Source organism: Danio rerio, chromosome 20 (genome assembly GCF_049306965.1).
Source record: "Danio rerio strain Tuebingen ecotype United States chromosome 20, GRCz12tu, whole genome shotgun sequence".
In the NCBI taxonomy this organism is placed as follows: domain Eukaryota; kingdom Metazoa; phylum Chordata; class Actinopteri; order Cypriniformes; family Danionidae; genus Danio; species Danio rerio.
The window spans coordinates 24,137,632-24,154,528 of NC_133195.1; the positions used below are offsets into that span (position 1 = coordinate 24,137,632).

Sequence of the window (16,897 nt, forward strand, 5' to 3'; positions counted from 1 at the left end):
CCATGGGCTCGAGACAGCGGGTTCAGGCAGTCAGGATCAGTAGACTGCTTCAATCTTTCACTCACTTGTACTTAGTCATTTTAGCGAACACCTCAGATACTGTTGGCTGGTACCTGTTGGTTGTGCGTCTTTTTTACCAACGCCATTATAACGACACAGATCACTGCCTATTCACGATTCCCGCAGAAAAAAGTGATTGACAGGTGGTAATTATGTGCGTAACTTATCTTTATTCATTTACTGTATAATTTGCTTATGGATAAAACAAAGACCACGTAGGTCAGGTAGTTTAAACGGTAGGCTACAAATAATTAATTGGTCATTAATTAATTAATTATTCATAATCGAAAATCGAATCAAATCGTGCCTTTAAAATCGAAAATGTAATGGAATCGAGGATTTGGAGGATCGTGACACCCTTTATATATATATAAATATATAAATATAAATATATATATATATATATATATATATATATATATATATATATATATATATATATATATATATATACGCTATTGTAATTTTTACTTCATGGTGGGATGTGTCATCTTTGAACCAAAGAGACATAAGGGAATCATGAATTCATTTGTTTAGGTAATTATACAGTAGCTCATAAATAAAAATGTTGTATTAGTCAATTAGTCAAGTTATTAACAATTTCAAAATTTGCCAATACATTATAAAATCAAAAGATGTGTCTATTAATATTATTTATGGACCCAAACTAACATGAACTAACAAGGAACACTTGTACTTTAAATAACATTGTTAACGATTAACAAACACTGCAACAAATGCTCACTGATGGTTAAAGGGAAAGTTCACCCAAAAATAAAGCTACTCTCTATTTATTCTCCCTCAAGTGGTTCCAAATCTTTAAGCCTTTCTTTCTTCTGTTGAGTGCAAAAGAAGTTATTTTGAAGAAAGCTGAAAATCTGTAACCATTTAACCATTTAATTTCAAGTGAAACTTAAAGGAGGTTTGGAGCCAACCAAGGGTGAGTAAATGACCCCTTTCACACATACAGACCTTTCCGGAAAATTGCCGTTGTAAATGATGTCAGAATTTACCGGTATTTTGGAATGGATGTGTGAATGCTCTTTTCCGGAAAATTTCCGTAACGTCCTCGCCTGTATGAACAGCGCTTTTTTGAATATACCGGTGAAGTCGTTCCGGAAATTTTCCAGATATTTACCGGTATCACTGTGTGAAAGGGGCTAATGATGAGAAATTTTTGGGGTGAGCTATCTTATTAATAAGCATTAACTTACAGTACATCAACTAATCTGATCTTAATGCAAGGTTTTACCAAAAATATAAATAAATAAATGATTGAATTAATGATTATTTCTGACATGTCAAGCATTATGTATAAAGTCACTGTAAATGAAATGGTAGTTCAGATTTTTTTTATGTAAAAATGATAAATGAACACGTTATATGTTAACCATTTAGCCATTTTCACTGACAGTTAACATTTGTTTTTCTAAAATTATCAGACTTTTTAAACAAATCTTTATAAAGTGATGGAAATAATGAAGGCTTTGGGTTTTTGAGCATTTCTTTTAACACAGTTTTAATTACAAACTATATTATGTTCATTTGGCGGTTCACTCTGCTGTGGCGACCCCTGATGAATAAAGGGACTAAGCCAGAGGAAAATTTATTAAATTCTGTCATGAAGACGGGATTTAATATGTTAATGAAAATATATATGGCAATGTTGAAGTATTTGATCTTGGTGGTATAGATCTGCTACTGCTGCTGCAAACATAATATGCTTGTAACTCCCATGCTGCATAGCCGCCATAGATCTGAATGCAGGTGGAGCTGGGGTGGAGGAGGGTCTCTGAAAACCACAGCTTAAACAGCATAGAATGATGCAGAGCTTTTAATTTAAACTAATGAGGAGCAAGCTCATTGGCTGCCGAGATGACAGCAACCAATCTCCTGCGCCATGTTAATGACACAGGAGCAGATTGTTTATTCCATGGTCTGTTGAAATTCTTGATTCTGATTGGCTGGAGGGTTTGCATAAATCCAGCTAGCTCTATGTTAATGGATTTTAAATACACTTTGCGGAGGCTAACCACCCTCCGCTGAGTGTCAAGCGTTTACTTGCCTCTATGTTGTGCTTTAAAAAAAACACACACACACACACACACACACACAATAATTTGTTGATTATACCTTATATACTCTTGAAGTCAGAATTATTAGCCCCCCTGTATTTTTTACTTTCTTATTTATGTTTAACTCAACACATTTCTAAAGAATAGTTTCTTTTGTAGGTAATCAGAAAAAAATGCTTAAAGGGCTTAATATTGACTTTAAGATGTTTTTTTAAACGGTTAACAACTGCTTTTTGTCTTGCAAAATAAAACAAATAAGACTTTCTCCGGAAGAAAAAAATATTACAGGAAATACAGTGAAAAATTCCTTGCTCTGAGAAATATTTAAAATAAATAATAAAGAAAAAAAAATCACAGGAGGGCTAATAATTTTGACCAAAACTGTATATTAATTAATTTTATTTCGCCTTAGTCCCTTTATTCATCAGAGGTCGCCACAGTGGAATGAACCGCCTACAACTGTATTTAATAAATGCTTGTTTTTCCCATTCAATGTTAAATTAGATTGTGTGCAGTTCAGTGCTTGTTTTATCCACTTTATCACATCATCCTTTTGTGCTTCTGTCATTCTGCAGGTGCTTGTTCTTGTTCTGTGCTCAGGGTATGTTTTGGCCGCTTGCCTGTCTGCACTGAACAAGAGTTCAAAAGTCCTCACTGAGTCACCGTTGCCGTCTGGAGAGACAGTGTGGTATACCGCCTTGCTCACTGTCTTGCTACAACACTGAGGAGGTAAGACTCACTTTAACAGACTTCTGTGTTAAAAAAAAGTGCTGAGTGAATACAACTGTGTCTCGACTGTGCATTGATTTTTTTTGTTTGGATTTTTAGTTTTAGAGAAGTGTAAGTTAGTAAGCAGTTTAGATTCAGGCCATCACTGTCTGTACACGACTGTCTGGAACTAAAATAGACAGCTATGCAAAACTCAAAGTATTTTTTTCAGTGTTCACAAGCTGCTATTTAAGTATTTGAAGCAAATATCTGTTATAAAACTGTAGTGAGAGCAGCATTTTTGAGCATTCCTGAATAGCGTGGCACTAGCAGTGTCGAGGTCGTAGGCTCATTCCTGGAAATGCGTGAACAGATAAAACATATTCCTAGAATTTAATGCAAGTCGCATTGGATACAAAGCATATGCAATATGCATTTGGAAATGAATGATGTGACTGCTACAGATCATTATGGCAGCAGAATATAACTTGCATTTCTTTGTGATGAAGTATAAGAGTTGAAATAAATACATAAAATGGGATGTTAATGCATGTATGTATAGTAATGCAATCAGAGCTGATTCTTCCTACAGTATACACAGAGCATGAATGCAGTATAGGGCCCTAAACCACCAGAGAGCCCCCTTGCTATCAAATATATCTCACAATGGTAATAACTGTGTGAACCTTTTTTTTCTGTGGTTGTGGAATGATGAAAATGGCCACATTTCTTTTGGTTCCCTTAAAGCCATGCATGATTGGTCAGCCTTTCCAAAGAAAACCTACGCGAGCACAGGGAGAACAACTCTTTACAGAAATGTCATCTGGTTTTGTAGGGACTTAAACCAGAGGCATTCTTGCTAATAACTGGGCCGCCGTGTCGCCAATCTTAAAAGGAGGGAAAGTAGGGGTGGGTGGGGGGTTCTTCAAGACGAAGGTGGTTATTTATTGTGAGTTAGGAATCATCTGATTGAATAATTAATCATGAGCTGATGCTGACACAGCTGAGAACAATCATAAGCATGTGATCCTCTCGAAATTTGTTTATAAATAAACTTCACTTGGGAAATATTTAAAAAGAAAAAAAATTAAAAGGGGGCTAATAATTCTGACTTAAACTGTACATATTGCAATTTTGAAGTTAAAACAATGTAGTAGTTACAAAATTAAAACGAAGTAGCAAAATTCTTACTTTGATAACTGGAAAATATTTGAAGAAATCGCTTTACGATATACTGATGCCCTATTTTTCTAGGCTTTATTGGAAATGATGGTCAGGAATGTTAGACCATTATTGCCTTGGCATATAAGCATAACACAAGCTAGTCAGACAGCAATAAGTAAATTTGGAGTGGGCTAAATCTATAAAAAAAAGTCAGTATTTTTTAGTGAGTGTACTTTTTTTTTGGCTTTTATTCTAGCCATAATAAAAATACATATTTGTAGTGCAACCTATGTTTTGTTGTCATTGATATTTAACTTTAATTGGTAGAACTGTCTGAGATATGAACAAAAGCAAGTGATGCATCAAAGTTAGTTATAAAAATGTTTATAATCATTAAAAGGTGCAGTCTGCAGAGGTCCGCGATGTGGAGCCAGGTGAAAGTATAAATCAGCCTTAAGGGGTTTGGGGTCATTTTGGGATTTTTATTAATTTACTGACAAGGTTCCGAGAATTTTGTTTATGGGCCCAGAAGCCTAGGATCAGCTTTGAATGCAGTGTTATGTGTTTATGTTATATGTACCGTATGCTTGGTGGAACACCAGAAGTGTGTAGAAATGTGTGTTGTCTTCATTCTAATTTGTTACCCAGTGTACACTGTGTGTACTGTGAGAGACTTGTCAGTAATCATTAACCTAAGGATGTTGTATTACAGCTCTCCACTGTGCCTACTTTTGTCTGGTTGAAACTTAATGAAAAGAAATAAATCACTGTTCAGTAGTTTAGGTGAAAACTTTCTCTTTTTTTTTTGTCTTTTTGTCTTTTTTGAAAATTAAATGACTGAATTTATACTGCATGGCTATATTTAATGCATTAAAAGTTGCAGCTAAAATATTGTTACTTGTACAAAAGTTTTTCTAAAGATTTCTTTTTAAAAGAAAAACTGTTTCAAATGATTCCAAATGATTTTAAATGATAAGATATTATTCGCACAATGGCTCTTATAGATTTCATATTTTTGAGATTTTCCAAAATTAATTTTCCTCATTTAAGTTTTCAAAACTAAAATATATTTATTTTAAATCACCTGTACATCATATCAGTTAACTTTGAATATTCACAATATCGAGTGGCCATTTTAATGCAGTTCGTGGTTCTTAATTTTGGTAAAGAGGAACTTGCAGTGAAGAATGCACAAGACAAATAATAAGTTCTGATGTTGGTGAATTGTAAATAAAATATAGAATGTTTGTTTGTTTTTTATTTAAATATATTAAAATAATACATTAATTTATTCATTTTCCTTTGGCTTAGTCTCTTTATTCATCTGGGGTCCCAACAGCGGAATGAACTTATCCAGCATATGTTTTACACAGCGCATGCCCTTTCAGCTGCAACCAAGTGCTGGGAATATACTCTTACATTCACAAGTACTCTTACACTGCGGCAAATTTAGTTTATTCAATTCACCTATACCACATGTCTTTTGACTCTGAGGAAACCAGAGCACCTGGAGGAAACCCACGTGAACAAAGGGAGAACATGCAAACTACTTACAGAAATGCCAACTGACCAAGCTGGGACTGGAACTATTGCCCTTTTTGCTATGAGGCGACAGTGCTACCCACTGAGCCTCAATGTCGCCACTTAAAAAGAATATAATTTTTAAATATTATGTTTTAATTATTAGCTTTTCATCAACTCGTAAACTGTACAGTTTGGGAAAACCTAGCATAGTGTATAAATGTAATGCATTTCACAATGTTGCGAACACAGAACTGAGTATATTCAGTCCTTCAATATATAATATGTTGCTTATTAATAAACAATGTTCCTAAAACGCACTACAGTTTGGTAAAAGCTTGGAGAATAATAGTCAATATGTTTATAATGATGCCATGGCAACATGTTAAAGCGTTTGATGCCACTTTCTTTAAAGTACTGTATGAAATCTATTTACACTGTGTGTGGAGGAAAATAAAAGGGTGCTGTATTTACAGATAATGAAAAGTATTTTAAAAAGTCTTGACCTTGATGTAGGTTTTATGAATTCAAGAAGCTGACAAATGTTTCAGATTTGGCCATTTTTAAAGCTTGTTACAGTGATTCTTTTATTTGCTTGCAGTCTTTTACTGTATTTGATTACAACATCCATATTTTTCTTAATTAATAATAAAGTAATTTTTCCCTATATTAAGATAATTGACTCTATTATGATTTTAAGATCACATCTTCCATGTGGTGTGTATTATAGTAGTTCATTAATGTGGAATGTAAATGATTTCAAAGTGCACAATAAATGTCTCCAGAAACAAGGGTTTGACTCAGAACTTTCTTAAAGGTGCAGTTTACCAAACAATTAAAAGTCTGTCATCATTTACTCAGCCTCCACCTGTTCCGAACCTATTTGAACTTCTTTTTTCTGTTGAAACAAATATTTTGAAAAATGCTGGAAAGCAACCATTGACATTCATAGTATTTTTATTTCAACTATGGATGTGAATGGTTGCTGGTTTCCACATTCTTTTTTTTTCAAGAGATTTTGTTATGAGTTTAACAGCAGAAATTAAAACAGGTTTGAAACCATTTAAAGGTGAGTAAATGATTACAGCATTTGCATTTTTTGGGTATAGTGTACCTTTAAATAAGTTCTCAGTAATTGCATTTCTAAACATTGAAACCATCTAAGAAGATTTGTAACAAATTTGCATTGTGCCAACCTTTAGGGCTCTGTATTTTAGTGTAAAGCGCAGGGCGCAAAAGCATTAAGGTCATGTCCGAATCTACTTTTGCTATTGTAAGGACTAATAAAAACGCTCTTTGCTGCCGCGCATGGTCTAACAGGGTTGAGCTTATTCTCTTAATGAGTTTTGGGTGTGTTTTGAGAATAAAACAATCAGAGTTTCATCTCCCATTCCCTTTAGGGGTCCCTTTTTGTTCCCAATTGCTATTTACTGTACATAGCGGACTTTGTAAGTGTAAAAACTGAATGCTGACAAGAAAACAGCAAGAAAACAGTTAAACAGATCATCTGCGGCACAAGGATAAAGAACAGGTCTCCTTCAATCAGCCCTTACTTTCACTTTTTCTCTTTCGTGGATTAGGAAACGGGTTGTACGCACAGACATCCATAAGCCTACATAATTAATTTAGTTTGTCAAGCACAAAGATTTGTTTCATAGCTATTTCTAAAATCAGTTCTAATTTCCAGCAAACGAATAAATGAACAATAATAACGAAGTGTGTTCAAAAAACTGAGTTGCATCCAAACACACATGATATGCCCCATGTTGCCCAAAACCTGACAGGTGGACAAATCTAAGCTTGTTTTTAACAAAACAAATATAAACACAAGAAATACTACTACTACTACTAATAATAATATTATACAAAAGCAAATTGTCATGAATAAACTAAAATAAGCCCTCCAAGATGAAGGCAGTGGTTTTTATATTCATGTAGAAAATAATATTTTTGTAACATTTTAATCCTGTACTTCTTTTTCATTTGTAAAGATATTTGTGTATTGCTGTACATCCTGCATGTATTAAGCAATGTGTAAGCAAGACACACAACTAACACACTCTGCGCTGCTTTCAGCTGGTCTATTGAACAGTGAGTTTTAGTTCCTCAGAATAGCAACGTGCCAACAGGTCTTGCGCCTTACTGCGGCACGTGTATGATAGGTCCCTTAGTCTTAATTTGTTTACGCCTGGAAGAGTTTAGTTGCTGGTTTCTGTCACAAAAGGAAAATGCTTATGTCTCATTTACACTAGCATCGACTTTGTAGCTGCCTGTTGCTCTGGGTAGCGAATTGCTTCAAATGCAAGTCTGTGTAGGTCTACAGCAAGGAGAGTACAACCGGCCTCTGAGAGAGGATCACATGAGTTCTACTGATGCTTCTATTGACTGTCATTCAAGAAAGTTGCCCTTCATTTGCATAAAGTTGAAGGACTCTCAACTTTGACGAGTCACTTAACATGTCCATCTGGTCACCAACGGTCACTGTCGCTCACGTAAATGGAGGTTGCTGAACGTCACCCGCTCTCCATTAAAATGAACGGTTGCTTGTCGCTGCGAGTCGCTCATAGTGTGAATGAGGCTTTACAAAGCATGCAGAGCTGAAATTCAAATATAATGACTGTTTGGTTCCCGACACATGATGTAAATGTTCAACCAATCACAACAGACTCTCTATAATCACAGCATCTTGTCTGAGCAATCAGACCTCAGTAGAATCTCAGGGAGGAGGGCTTTAGGAAGACCAGATCCCTAAATTAACCTTTTCAGACACAGAGAAAAGAATTGATGCTCTAATTTACTCTATTAAAATTTATTTTAATTATCTACATGTAAACAAAAACACCTTAATGAAATTAAGAACTGTCAAAGTGGCATAATTCAAGTTCTTCAAGAGCTTCCCTTAAAGATTACTGTTCAAAATGAGTCTGCTCAATGCTAATTCACACTGTAATTCTTCCTGCTTTTCTCCCAGTATCGAGGACTGAGAAGTTCACCATGACACACATCAACAGTCCCCCGTTACTGATGCGACAGCTCTGAACTCATCCGCCTTCACCATGTCCGAGTATCCCGAAGGAGACAGTCCTCTTCTTCAGCTGCAGGAAGTGGACTCAGGCCGGGTGGGAGGTCACATCCTCTCCCCCATCTTCAACTCATCCTCTCCATCTCTGCCAGTGGAGAATCACCCCATCTGCATCCCATCGCCCTACACAGACCTTGGCCACGACTTCAGCACTCTGCCCTTTTACAGTCCCGCTCTGCTGGGGTACAGCACATCGCCTTTATCGGACTGCTCGTCTGTGCGCCAGTCGCTAAGCCCGACTTTATTTTGGCCACCTCACAGCCATGTTTCCTCACTCACATTGCAACAACAGAGTCGACTTCAACAGAACCATGCTACTAGTGGGACTTGGACCGAACATACACCACATGATCATGTTGAAGAGGAAAACAGGTAGGTTTAAGCTTAATAGTCCATATGTAATGTTCTTAAAGGAATAGTTCACATAATTTAATTTCTGTCACTGTTTACTCACCCTTCACAAGCCTTTATGACTTTCTATTGTCTAAACACAAAATGAGATATCTTGAAGAATGCTTGGAATTCAGTAATTATTGAATTCCATTGTATTTTTTTCTACAATAAATGTCAGTGTTTTCCAGCGTTCTTTAAAATATCTTCTTTTTTGTTGAACATATAATAGCAACATAAAAATTTGGAATCACTTGAGGGTGAGTAAATGATAACAAAACTTTCTCTTTTTTTTCTTACTTTTTAATACTAAAAAACACCTTCTCTTCCTTGAACTATCCCTTTAAGTCAGCATGATAACGTCTGGTGAAAGGTTGGTGTGACTATATCATCAGGGATTCTTTAACAGTTGTAGTTCATATTCAAGTTTATAATAGTAATCCAATTCATAATTTTCAATAGTTTGAAAAATCCAGCTTAAACCAGCCTAAGCTGGGAGATGACCAGCTAAAACCAGCTTGACCAGCCTAGCAGGCTGGGAGCCCAGCCAAAACCAGTTGTGTCCAGCTTAAACCAGGCTGGTCAAGTTGGTTTTAGCTGGATTTAGCTGGTCATTTTCCAGCCGGACCAGCTAAGACCATGCTGGAAATGGCTGGAAACCAGCCTGGAAGTGACCAAAACCCCTCTAAAACCAGCCTGGTCGACCAGCTAAAACCAGCCGACCAGCCTAGGCTGGTTTAAGCTGGATTTTTTAGCAGGGTTATAATAGTTAAAGGTGAAGGAGGTGATCTGCCTAAATGCTAACTGGTTAGCATAGTATCTTTCAAATACAATCCCTCCCCTGTTGTCCAAAGCCACACCTCCTGATATCGCGAATGCGCACATTAAAGATGACAGAGACCCACAAGATCATGTCAATTGCGAGTAAACAACACACTGTACTATATCTAGCACATTTTCAGTTAGGTAGTTAGCAAGCAAAGGAACATGGTAAACAATACAGGGAGAGTGCAAAGGTTGTCATTATTAAAAAATGAACCGATGGGAATATAAAAGCAATCTCACCTTAGTAAAGCAGGCTAGGTGGAATAGCGATTTTATTTTAACTGATGCTTTTTTGTTAAACTAAATAAAAATCTACATTATTGATGCTATAAAAGGTCCCTTATGAAACTGAAAATGTCACATCAATCTTTCAAAAAAATGTTTCTGAAGACAATCACCTACTGCACCTTTAATAGTAATTGTTTCTAATCAAAACATATTTAGTTAAACAGACCTAAGCATTGTTTTATGGTTAAACAACAAAAAAAAAAGCTGAGGCCTGTTTCACTAAATATATTCTGATTTTTATTACAACATGAACAATCAAACATATCTACTTTAATACTAGCTGTACTTTTACAGACAAATGAACCTAAATCCAGAACAACATAAGATCTCCCACATGAAAAATTACTACAGTAATTTATACCAAATACTACAGTAATATTCATGTTGGAGACCTTCTGTTGTCTGAATTTAGACCCATTTGTCTATACAGCTAATAGCCTATAAAAGTGTTTGAATTTTCATGTTGTAATTGACATGGAATGTTCCCAAGCCAGCCTAAAAACTTCTGGTAAAACATTGAGGTCACTGTATCTTGAATTTCAGAAGGTTCCTTTAACAGCTTTGACAGTCTAATACCTAGTTTATAATAAGAAATCAGTCAATATACAGATAAATTTTGTGAGAGAAAGCAGCTAAGCACTGAACATTGGAGTGACTGTCTTGTTCCAAATCAATAATCTACTGCTTGACTGAGACAAAGCTTAAAGTAGGACACACACCAGACAAGAAGTACTGCATTAAACTACATTGTGCAATAGTACATCTTTGAAATAAGAAAACAGTATTATATTCACTAAATATAGAATGACATGACAGTTTTTTATTATGCAATTCTGGCTATCTAAATGGGTGCTTAGATGTATTTGTCCATTCCTCCTTAGCAAACCACTGGTAAAGCGGGTAGCAGATACAGAGGAGACGTCTGTGTCTCTGAGAGGTAAAGCTGACATGCACTACTGTGCCGTCTGCAGTGATTACGCCTCTGGATATCATTATGGAGTGTGGTCGTGTGAAGGCTGCAAAGCCTTTTTCAAGAGGAGTATACAAGGTAAGACTCTCTGAAAGTACCCATGAAATTTTATTGTTCTTACTTGTAGAGATAGTGCTAATATTAATATCTTATCCAATGATTATTGTGTTTGGCTGATAACAGAGAAAAGACTCATGTTAAAATTCTCTCTAAAGGAATTAACACAAACATATCCAAGAAAATGTCATGCTATGAATGATAATAAATATTCTATTAGTTCAATTGTGTATATATACATATATAAATATATATAAAAAAAACTAATATCTGCAATTTCACGTTATAGCCCATGGGTCACCAAACTTGTTCCTGGAGGGCCAGTGTCCTACAGATTTTATATCCAACTCTAATCAAACACACCTGAACAAGCTAATTAAGGTCTTACTAGGTATACTTGAAACATCCAGAAAGGTGTGTTGAGGCAAGTTGGAGCTAAACCCTGCAGGGACACCGGCCCTCCAGGACCGAGATTGGTGACCCCTGTTACAGCCAATAGCTGATCATTTAAATGTTATCAGATGATAAATGGCTGATAGTAAACATTCAATAGTTTTACTCAAAAGCCAAAAAATCTGTATTAGGGGTATGTAATTAATTGAAGGCTATTTGATTAGTAAATTTGGTCGGTAAAGGCAGTGTTGGGCTTTTTTTTCGTCCCCATGCCAAATAATTACAGCCTTGTTGCTACCTGATTGCTTAATCCAAAAACTTACCACTAATTTTAACCCCACACTTTACCCTAAATCTAACAGAACATAGGGGTAATAATCTGGCAGTTGTCAGAACAAGGCACAACACTTGTTCTAGTAAGTTTCCAATACGTGCTTTTTAGATGGAGCAGCATTTACGACACAAAGTTGTACTACACACAGTTGTGCTCAAAATGGAAAGTGATTAAATCAAACAACAATGACATGATTATAAATATTCTTTGATAATGACCGCTTTTTGCATAGCTTCTGATGAAGGTCTGTGTATTAAATGCTGCACGTCAAAATACCACATTTAATTAAGTTTTTATTCCAAACTCACCTCATAACTTCAGTTGAGTGTTTAAAATAAATATTTTGTGAGACGATTCCATAGTCGTGTGATTTATTAGTCCCACTGAATCAATGAAAGCAGTTAAATATTTCTTTATTTATTTAGTTTATAATGCAATGCTTTGGGAATTTCCTGGATTTCTTCTTGTGGGTATTTTGAGTTTTTGCATGAGAGCACCCTCTGGCCTTCAGAGGAGATTTTAGGCCCAGTTCCAATTCTATTTTTGTACCCCTACCCCTTCCCCTTAGCCCTTACAACCGAGGGTTAAGGGGAAGGGCTTCAAAATGTACCTCTAAGAATCGGGGCAGCACTACAGCACCTGCACACGTCATTATGTATCATTGCTCTTATGTATCATCTCTTGCTTCATATGAGATCAGACGATCGCGACTGTTGTAGTTATTCCAGTAGTGTTTTTTTTTTTGGTATTTATCTTCAGGAAATCACTAAAGGCAAATACTGTGTTATCATAACGATTTAATGTGGCAATAAGATCGTAACTGTACTGTGCATTTACACAGTGGCAGTGTACAATGTAAACACACCAAAAACAACATTAACATTATAGCAGACACTGTAAAAAGCTCATTGACAGCCACTAGACTTTTATGGGTATTCCAGTGTCATCGAGTGTCAGAATGTTGTGGAACTGCTATACAGGTGTTATTATTAGGGATTATAGATCGCAAAATTTTTATTTTAGTATTGTTTTTTAAAAAGCATGATGGTAAAACATGAATGTGGTTATGAATATATTAAAACATGTGTTTGTGTGTTGTTAAAATTCGTAATAATGACAAAAAACACAAATTAGTGGATCTCTTTACTTGCGTGTGCAGCTGTGGCTGGTGTATTCTGGGTAATTTTTCTTACCCCTTGGTTTCGAGTGTGGTCCTGAAAAATCTTTGTTTAAAGGGGTGTATGCCCCTTGCCCTTAGCCCTACGCCTTCAAGCTTAACAGAATTGGGACACCACTACCCCTTCACGGGCATGCGCAAAACGAGGGTTAGGGGTAAGGGGAAGCGCTAATGGGTAGAATTGGGATTGGGCCTTACTACTGATCACACAACAATGCTTTTCTGACAAGATGTACAGCACTTGATAATCACACCTTTGCTTAATTGTGTCTGATTTATTGGTTGACCCAGCACTAATCATTTATTTTCAATTCACCAATTTTAATATGATTTTCATCTTTAAAATTTAAAATTGTTAGCTTGAAAATACAGATTTATTACCATTGATAAATGTTATCATAATAATCATCTTTGCACTGCTGATAATAAGTAAAATGCTGACATCTTGTCCATACCTACTGCAATGTAAGATCAATTCATGGGATCAAAATCTTCACTCACATTGCTATAATAGTCTGCACTCAAAATGTTACTAAATTGTTGATGTCTTTATTGTTAATTAATGTACAAATATGTGACTTGGTAAAGTCTAGATCGAACGCGCGGCCGGCCGGAAGCGTGATATGCACATCCATATAGCAGCATTTTTTATGACACTGTATAACAATAATTAATATTTTTACAGAATTGTGACAGTTAGGTTTAGGGTTGGGGTGAGGGTAGGCGTTAAAAAATGCAATTTATTAGGTAATTTAATAGATAGAGTAAATAATACTCTGTGCAAATCCTGTTTTTACATTACTGTGACGGTTGTGTGGGGGTAGACATTAATAAAACTAATTTAATTAATTTAATTAATCAATTAATGGATTTTTTTTATAAGTAATAGAAATAATTTTTGTTAATATCCTGCTGCAACCGTATACAATCTAGCCACAACTATGTGACTAGACTTGTATTTTTTTGTTGTTTTTGTTTTTTTACATCTATAATAATGATAAATTATGAAAGGTTTCATTTTGCTTTTATGAATGTACATTGACATATTTAATGTTCACAATAACACCATCACAGCCATCTAATTTAGTTTTTACACTTAAAATATACTGGTCACACTTTATTTTGATAGTTTGTTAAATATAAGGTACATTGCGTCTACATGCCAACTAATTCTCATTAGATTAGAAGGTTGGCTATAGGGTTGGTGTAAGTTGACATATTTGTGCAAAGTTTCTTATAGTCAGTTAAATGTCTGTTGAAGGAGCAGTATCAACATATTAAGCAGACAGTCTTCTAATACTCAAACGGACTATCAAAATAAAGTGTTACCAAAATACTTTTTAATAATAATTAATTTTAATTGGTCAGTGAAAGCATTCAGAATTCATTGCACTCTGCATTTTTTTCCATATGACATAAATAGAAGTAATCTTGGACATTTTGTGATGTACTATGTCTCAACAAGACTACTCTGCTTTGCTTTAGGATCATTAAATATAGTTCATAAATAGTTGCTGAGCTTTAAAAACTACTCAGTGGACAAAAGACGAACATCTAATTGATTTTTTCAGGACACAATGACTACATCTGTCCTGCCACAAACCAATGCACTATCGACAAGAACCGCCGCAAAAGCTGCCAGGCCTGCCGACTCCGAAAGTGCTATGAAGTTGGAATGATGAAATGTGGTGAGTCTCTGTCTTTTTAATCCTCCATCCCTCCATTTTTACGCCCACACAGCGAACTAATAGTTCAAAGCTGAGTTCATGGACTTTAGTTTATGTCCCAATATTAAGCAGCTATCATGCCTTGAAGGTGTGATATGCATCATCATTGTAATCATAATGTGATGGAGCCCTGATTATTTATTTATTCAAGTTTGTTCAAAGGTAGCTTGAACCTTAAAAATCAAAAGTTTTATATTTGAACATATATTTTAATTTTACAGCAGGTAAAGGATGAGATAACAATCAATTGTCTTTGGTCTTTGGTTGGATGAGTAGTGTGGAGGGCTAGTTATCTTGCTGTAGAGACTGTTGCTGTTTTTCCTTGTCCATTTTTGTAATTGCTGTTTTAGGACATGCTACTTTCACAGGTTTCAAAGGAGATTGTGATGTACAGTACTGTCATCTCATTGGTTGATGTGTTTATGAACTGTGTGGTTTTTGATGGAATACACTGTTTTTGTAATTGTTTTTCACAATTGTGTTATTTAGCTTTCTTTTTAAATGAGGGATTTCAATTTTCACAAATGTTCAATTTTCAGTGTGCAATGTATACACTCACTGGCCACCTTATTAGGTACACCCTACTAGTACCGTGTTTGACCCCCTTTTGCCTTCAGAACTGCCTTAATCCTTCGAGGCATAAACAGGGTACTGGAAATATTCCGCATAGATTTTGGTCCACATTGTCATGATAGCATCATGCTATTGCTGCAGATTTGTCGGCTGCACATCCATGATGCGAATCTCCCATTCCACCACATCCCAAAAGTGCTCTATTGGATTTAGATTGGGTGACTGTGGAGGGCTTTTGAGTACAGTAAACTTGTTGTCATGTTCAAGAATACAGTCTGAGATGATTCACGCTTTATGACATGGCGTGTTATCCTGCTGAAAGTAGCCATCAGAAGATGGTACACTGTGGTCATAAAGGGATGGACATGGTCAGCAACATTACTCAGGTAGGCTGGGGCATTGACACGTTGATCAATTGGTAGTAATGTGCCCAAAGTGTGCCAACAAAATATCCCCCACACCATTAAACCACCTCCACCAGCCTGAACCGCTGATACAAGGCAGGATGGATCCATGCTTTCCTGTTGTTGATGGCAAATTCTGAACCAACCATCTGAATGTCACAGCAGAAATTGAAACTCATCAGACCGGGAAACGTTTTTCCAGTCTTCTATTGTCCAATTTTGGTGAGCTTGTGCGAATTGTAGCTTCAGTTTCCTGTTCTTAGCTGACAGGAGTGGCACCCAGTGTGGTCTTCTGCTGCTATAGCCCATCCGCCTCAAGGGTCGACATATTCTGCATTCAGACATGCTCTTCTTCAAACCTTGGTTATAACAAGTGGTTAAATGAGTTACTGTTGCCTTTCTATCAGATGGAACCAGTCTGGACATTCTCCTCTGATCTCTGGCATAAACAATGCGTTTGTACTCACTCACTGATTATTTTCTCTTATTCAGACTATTCTCTGTAAACCCTAAAGATGGTTGTGTGTGAAAATCCTGGAAGATCAGCAGTTTCTGAAATCCTCAGACTAGCACATCTGGCACCAACAACCATGCCTCGTTCAAAGTCACTTAAATCACCTTTCCTCCCCATTCTGATGAACGGTTTGACTATAGCTGCGTCCCAAATCGCATACTTATGCACTATTCTACGCCATTTTGTAGTATAAATAGTGTAAGTAGTGTGTTCACACTGAAAACTCTAAAAATAATAAGTGCACTTTAATTACCCGGATGATGCACTCATTCAGCCGCTAAAATAAAGTGTGGAATGATGGACACTTCACGCACTCAACGACCGCAGGTTTGCTTACGTAGCGGAAGGGGCGGAGCTATCGGACGCACATGTTGGATAACTTTATTTATTTTGGATGATGAAAGCAAAATTCTCCTACGAGAGTGATTATAGCGCTGAATACAACACTACATACATATACTATTCTGTTGAGTGTGTAAGTGCATAAGTGCATAGTGCATGAGTGCATAGTGTATAGTGTGCCATTTGGGACGCAGCTTATGTCTAAATGCCTAAATGCATTGAATTGCTGCCTTGTGCCTTGCGTTAACGAGCAGTTGGACAGGTGTACCTTATAAAGTGGCTGGTTGAGTGTA

General features: G+C 36.2%; 1 protein-coding gene across 5 annotated transcripts in view; it reads left to right on the top strand.

Annotated features, from left to right (window-relative positions):
* esr2a (estrogen receptor 2a) overlaps window positions 1-16,897 on the top strand; it is a 52,131-nt gene that overhangs the window by 8,903 nt on the left and 26,331 nt on the right. For 4 of the 5 annotated variants that reach the window (XM_073932151.1, XM_073932152.1, XM_073932150.1 and 1 more), the window contains 4 exons: window positions 2,711-2,864; window positions 8,500-8,982; window positions 10,995-11,161; window positions 14,616-14,732. In XM_073932151.1, the coding sequence (XP_073788252.1) occupies window positions 8,585-8,982; window positions 10,995-11,161; window positions 14,616-14,732 (682 nt within the window). In that variant the 5' untranslated portion in view covers window positions 2,711-2,864; window positions 8,500-8,584. 5 annotated transcript variants of the gene reach the window in all.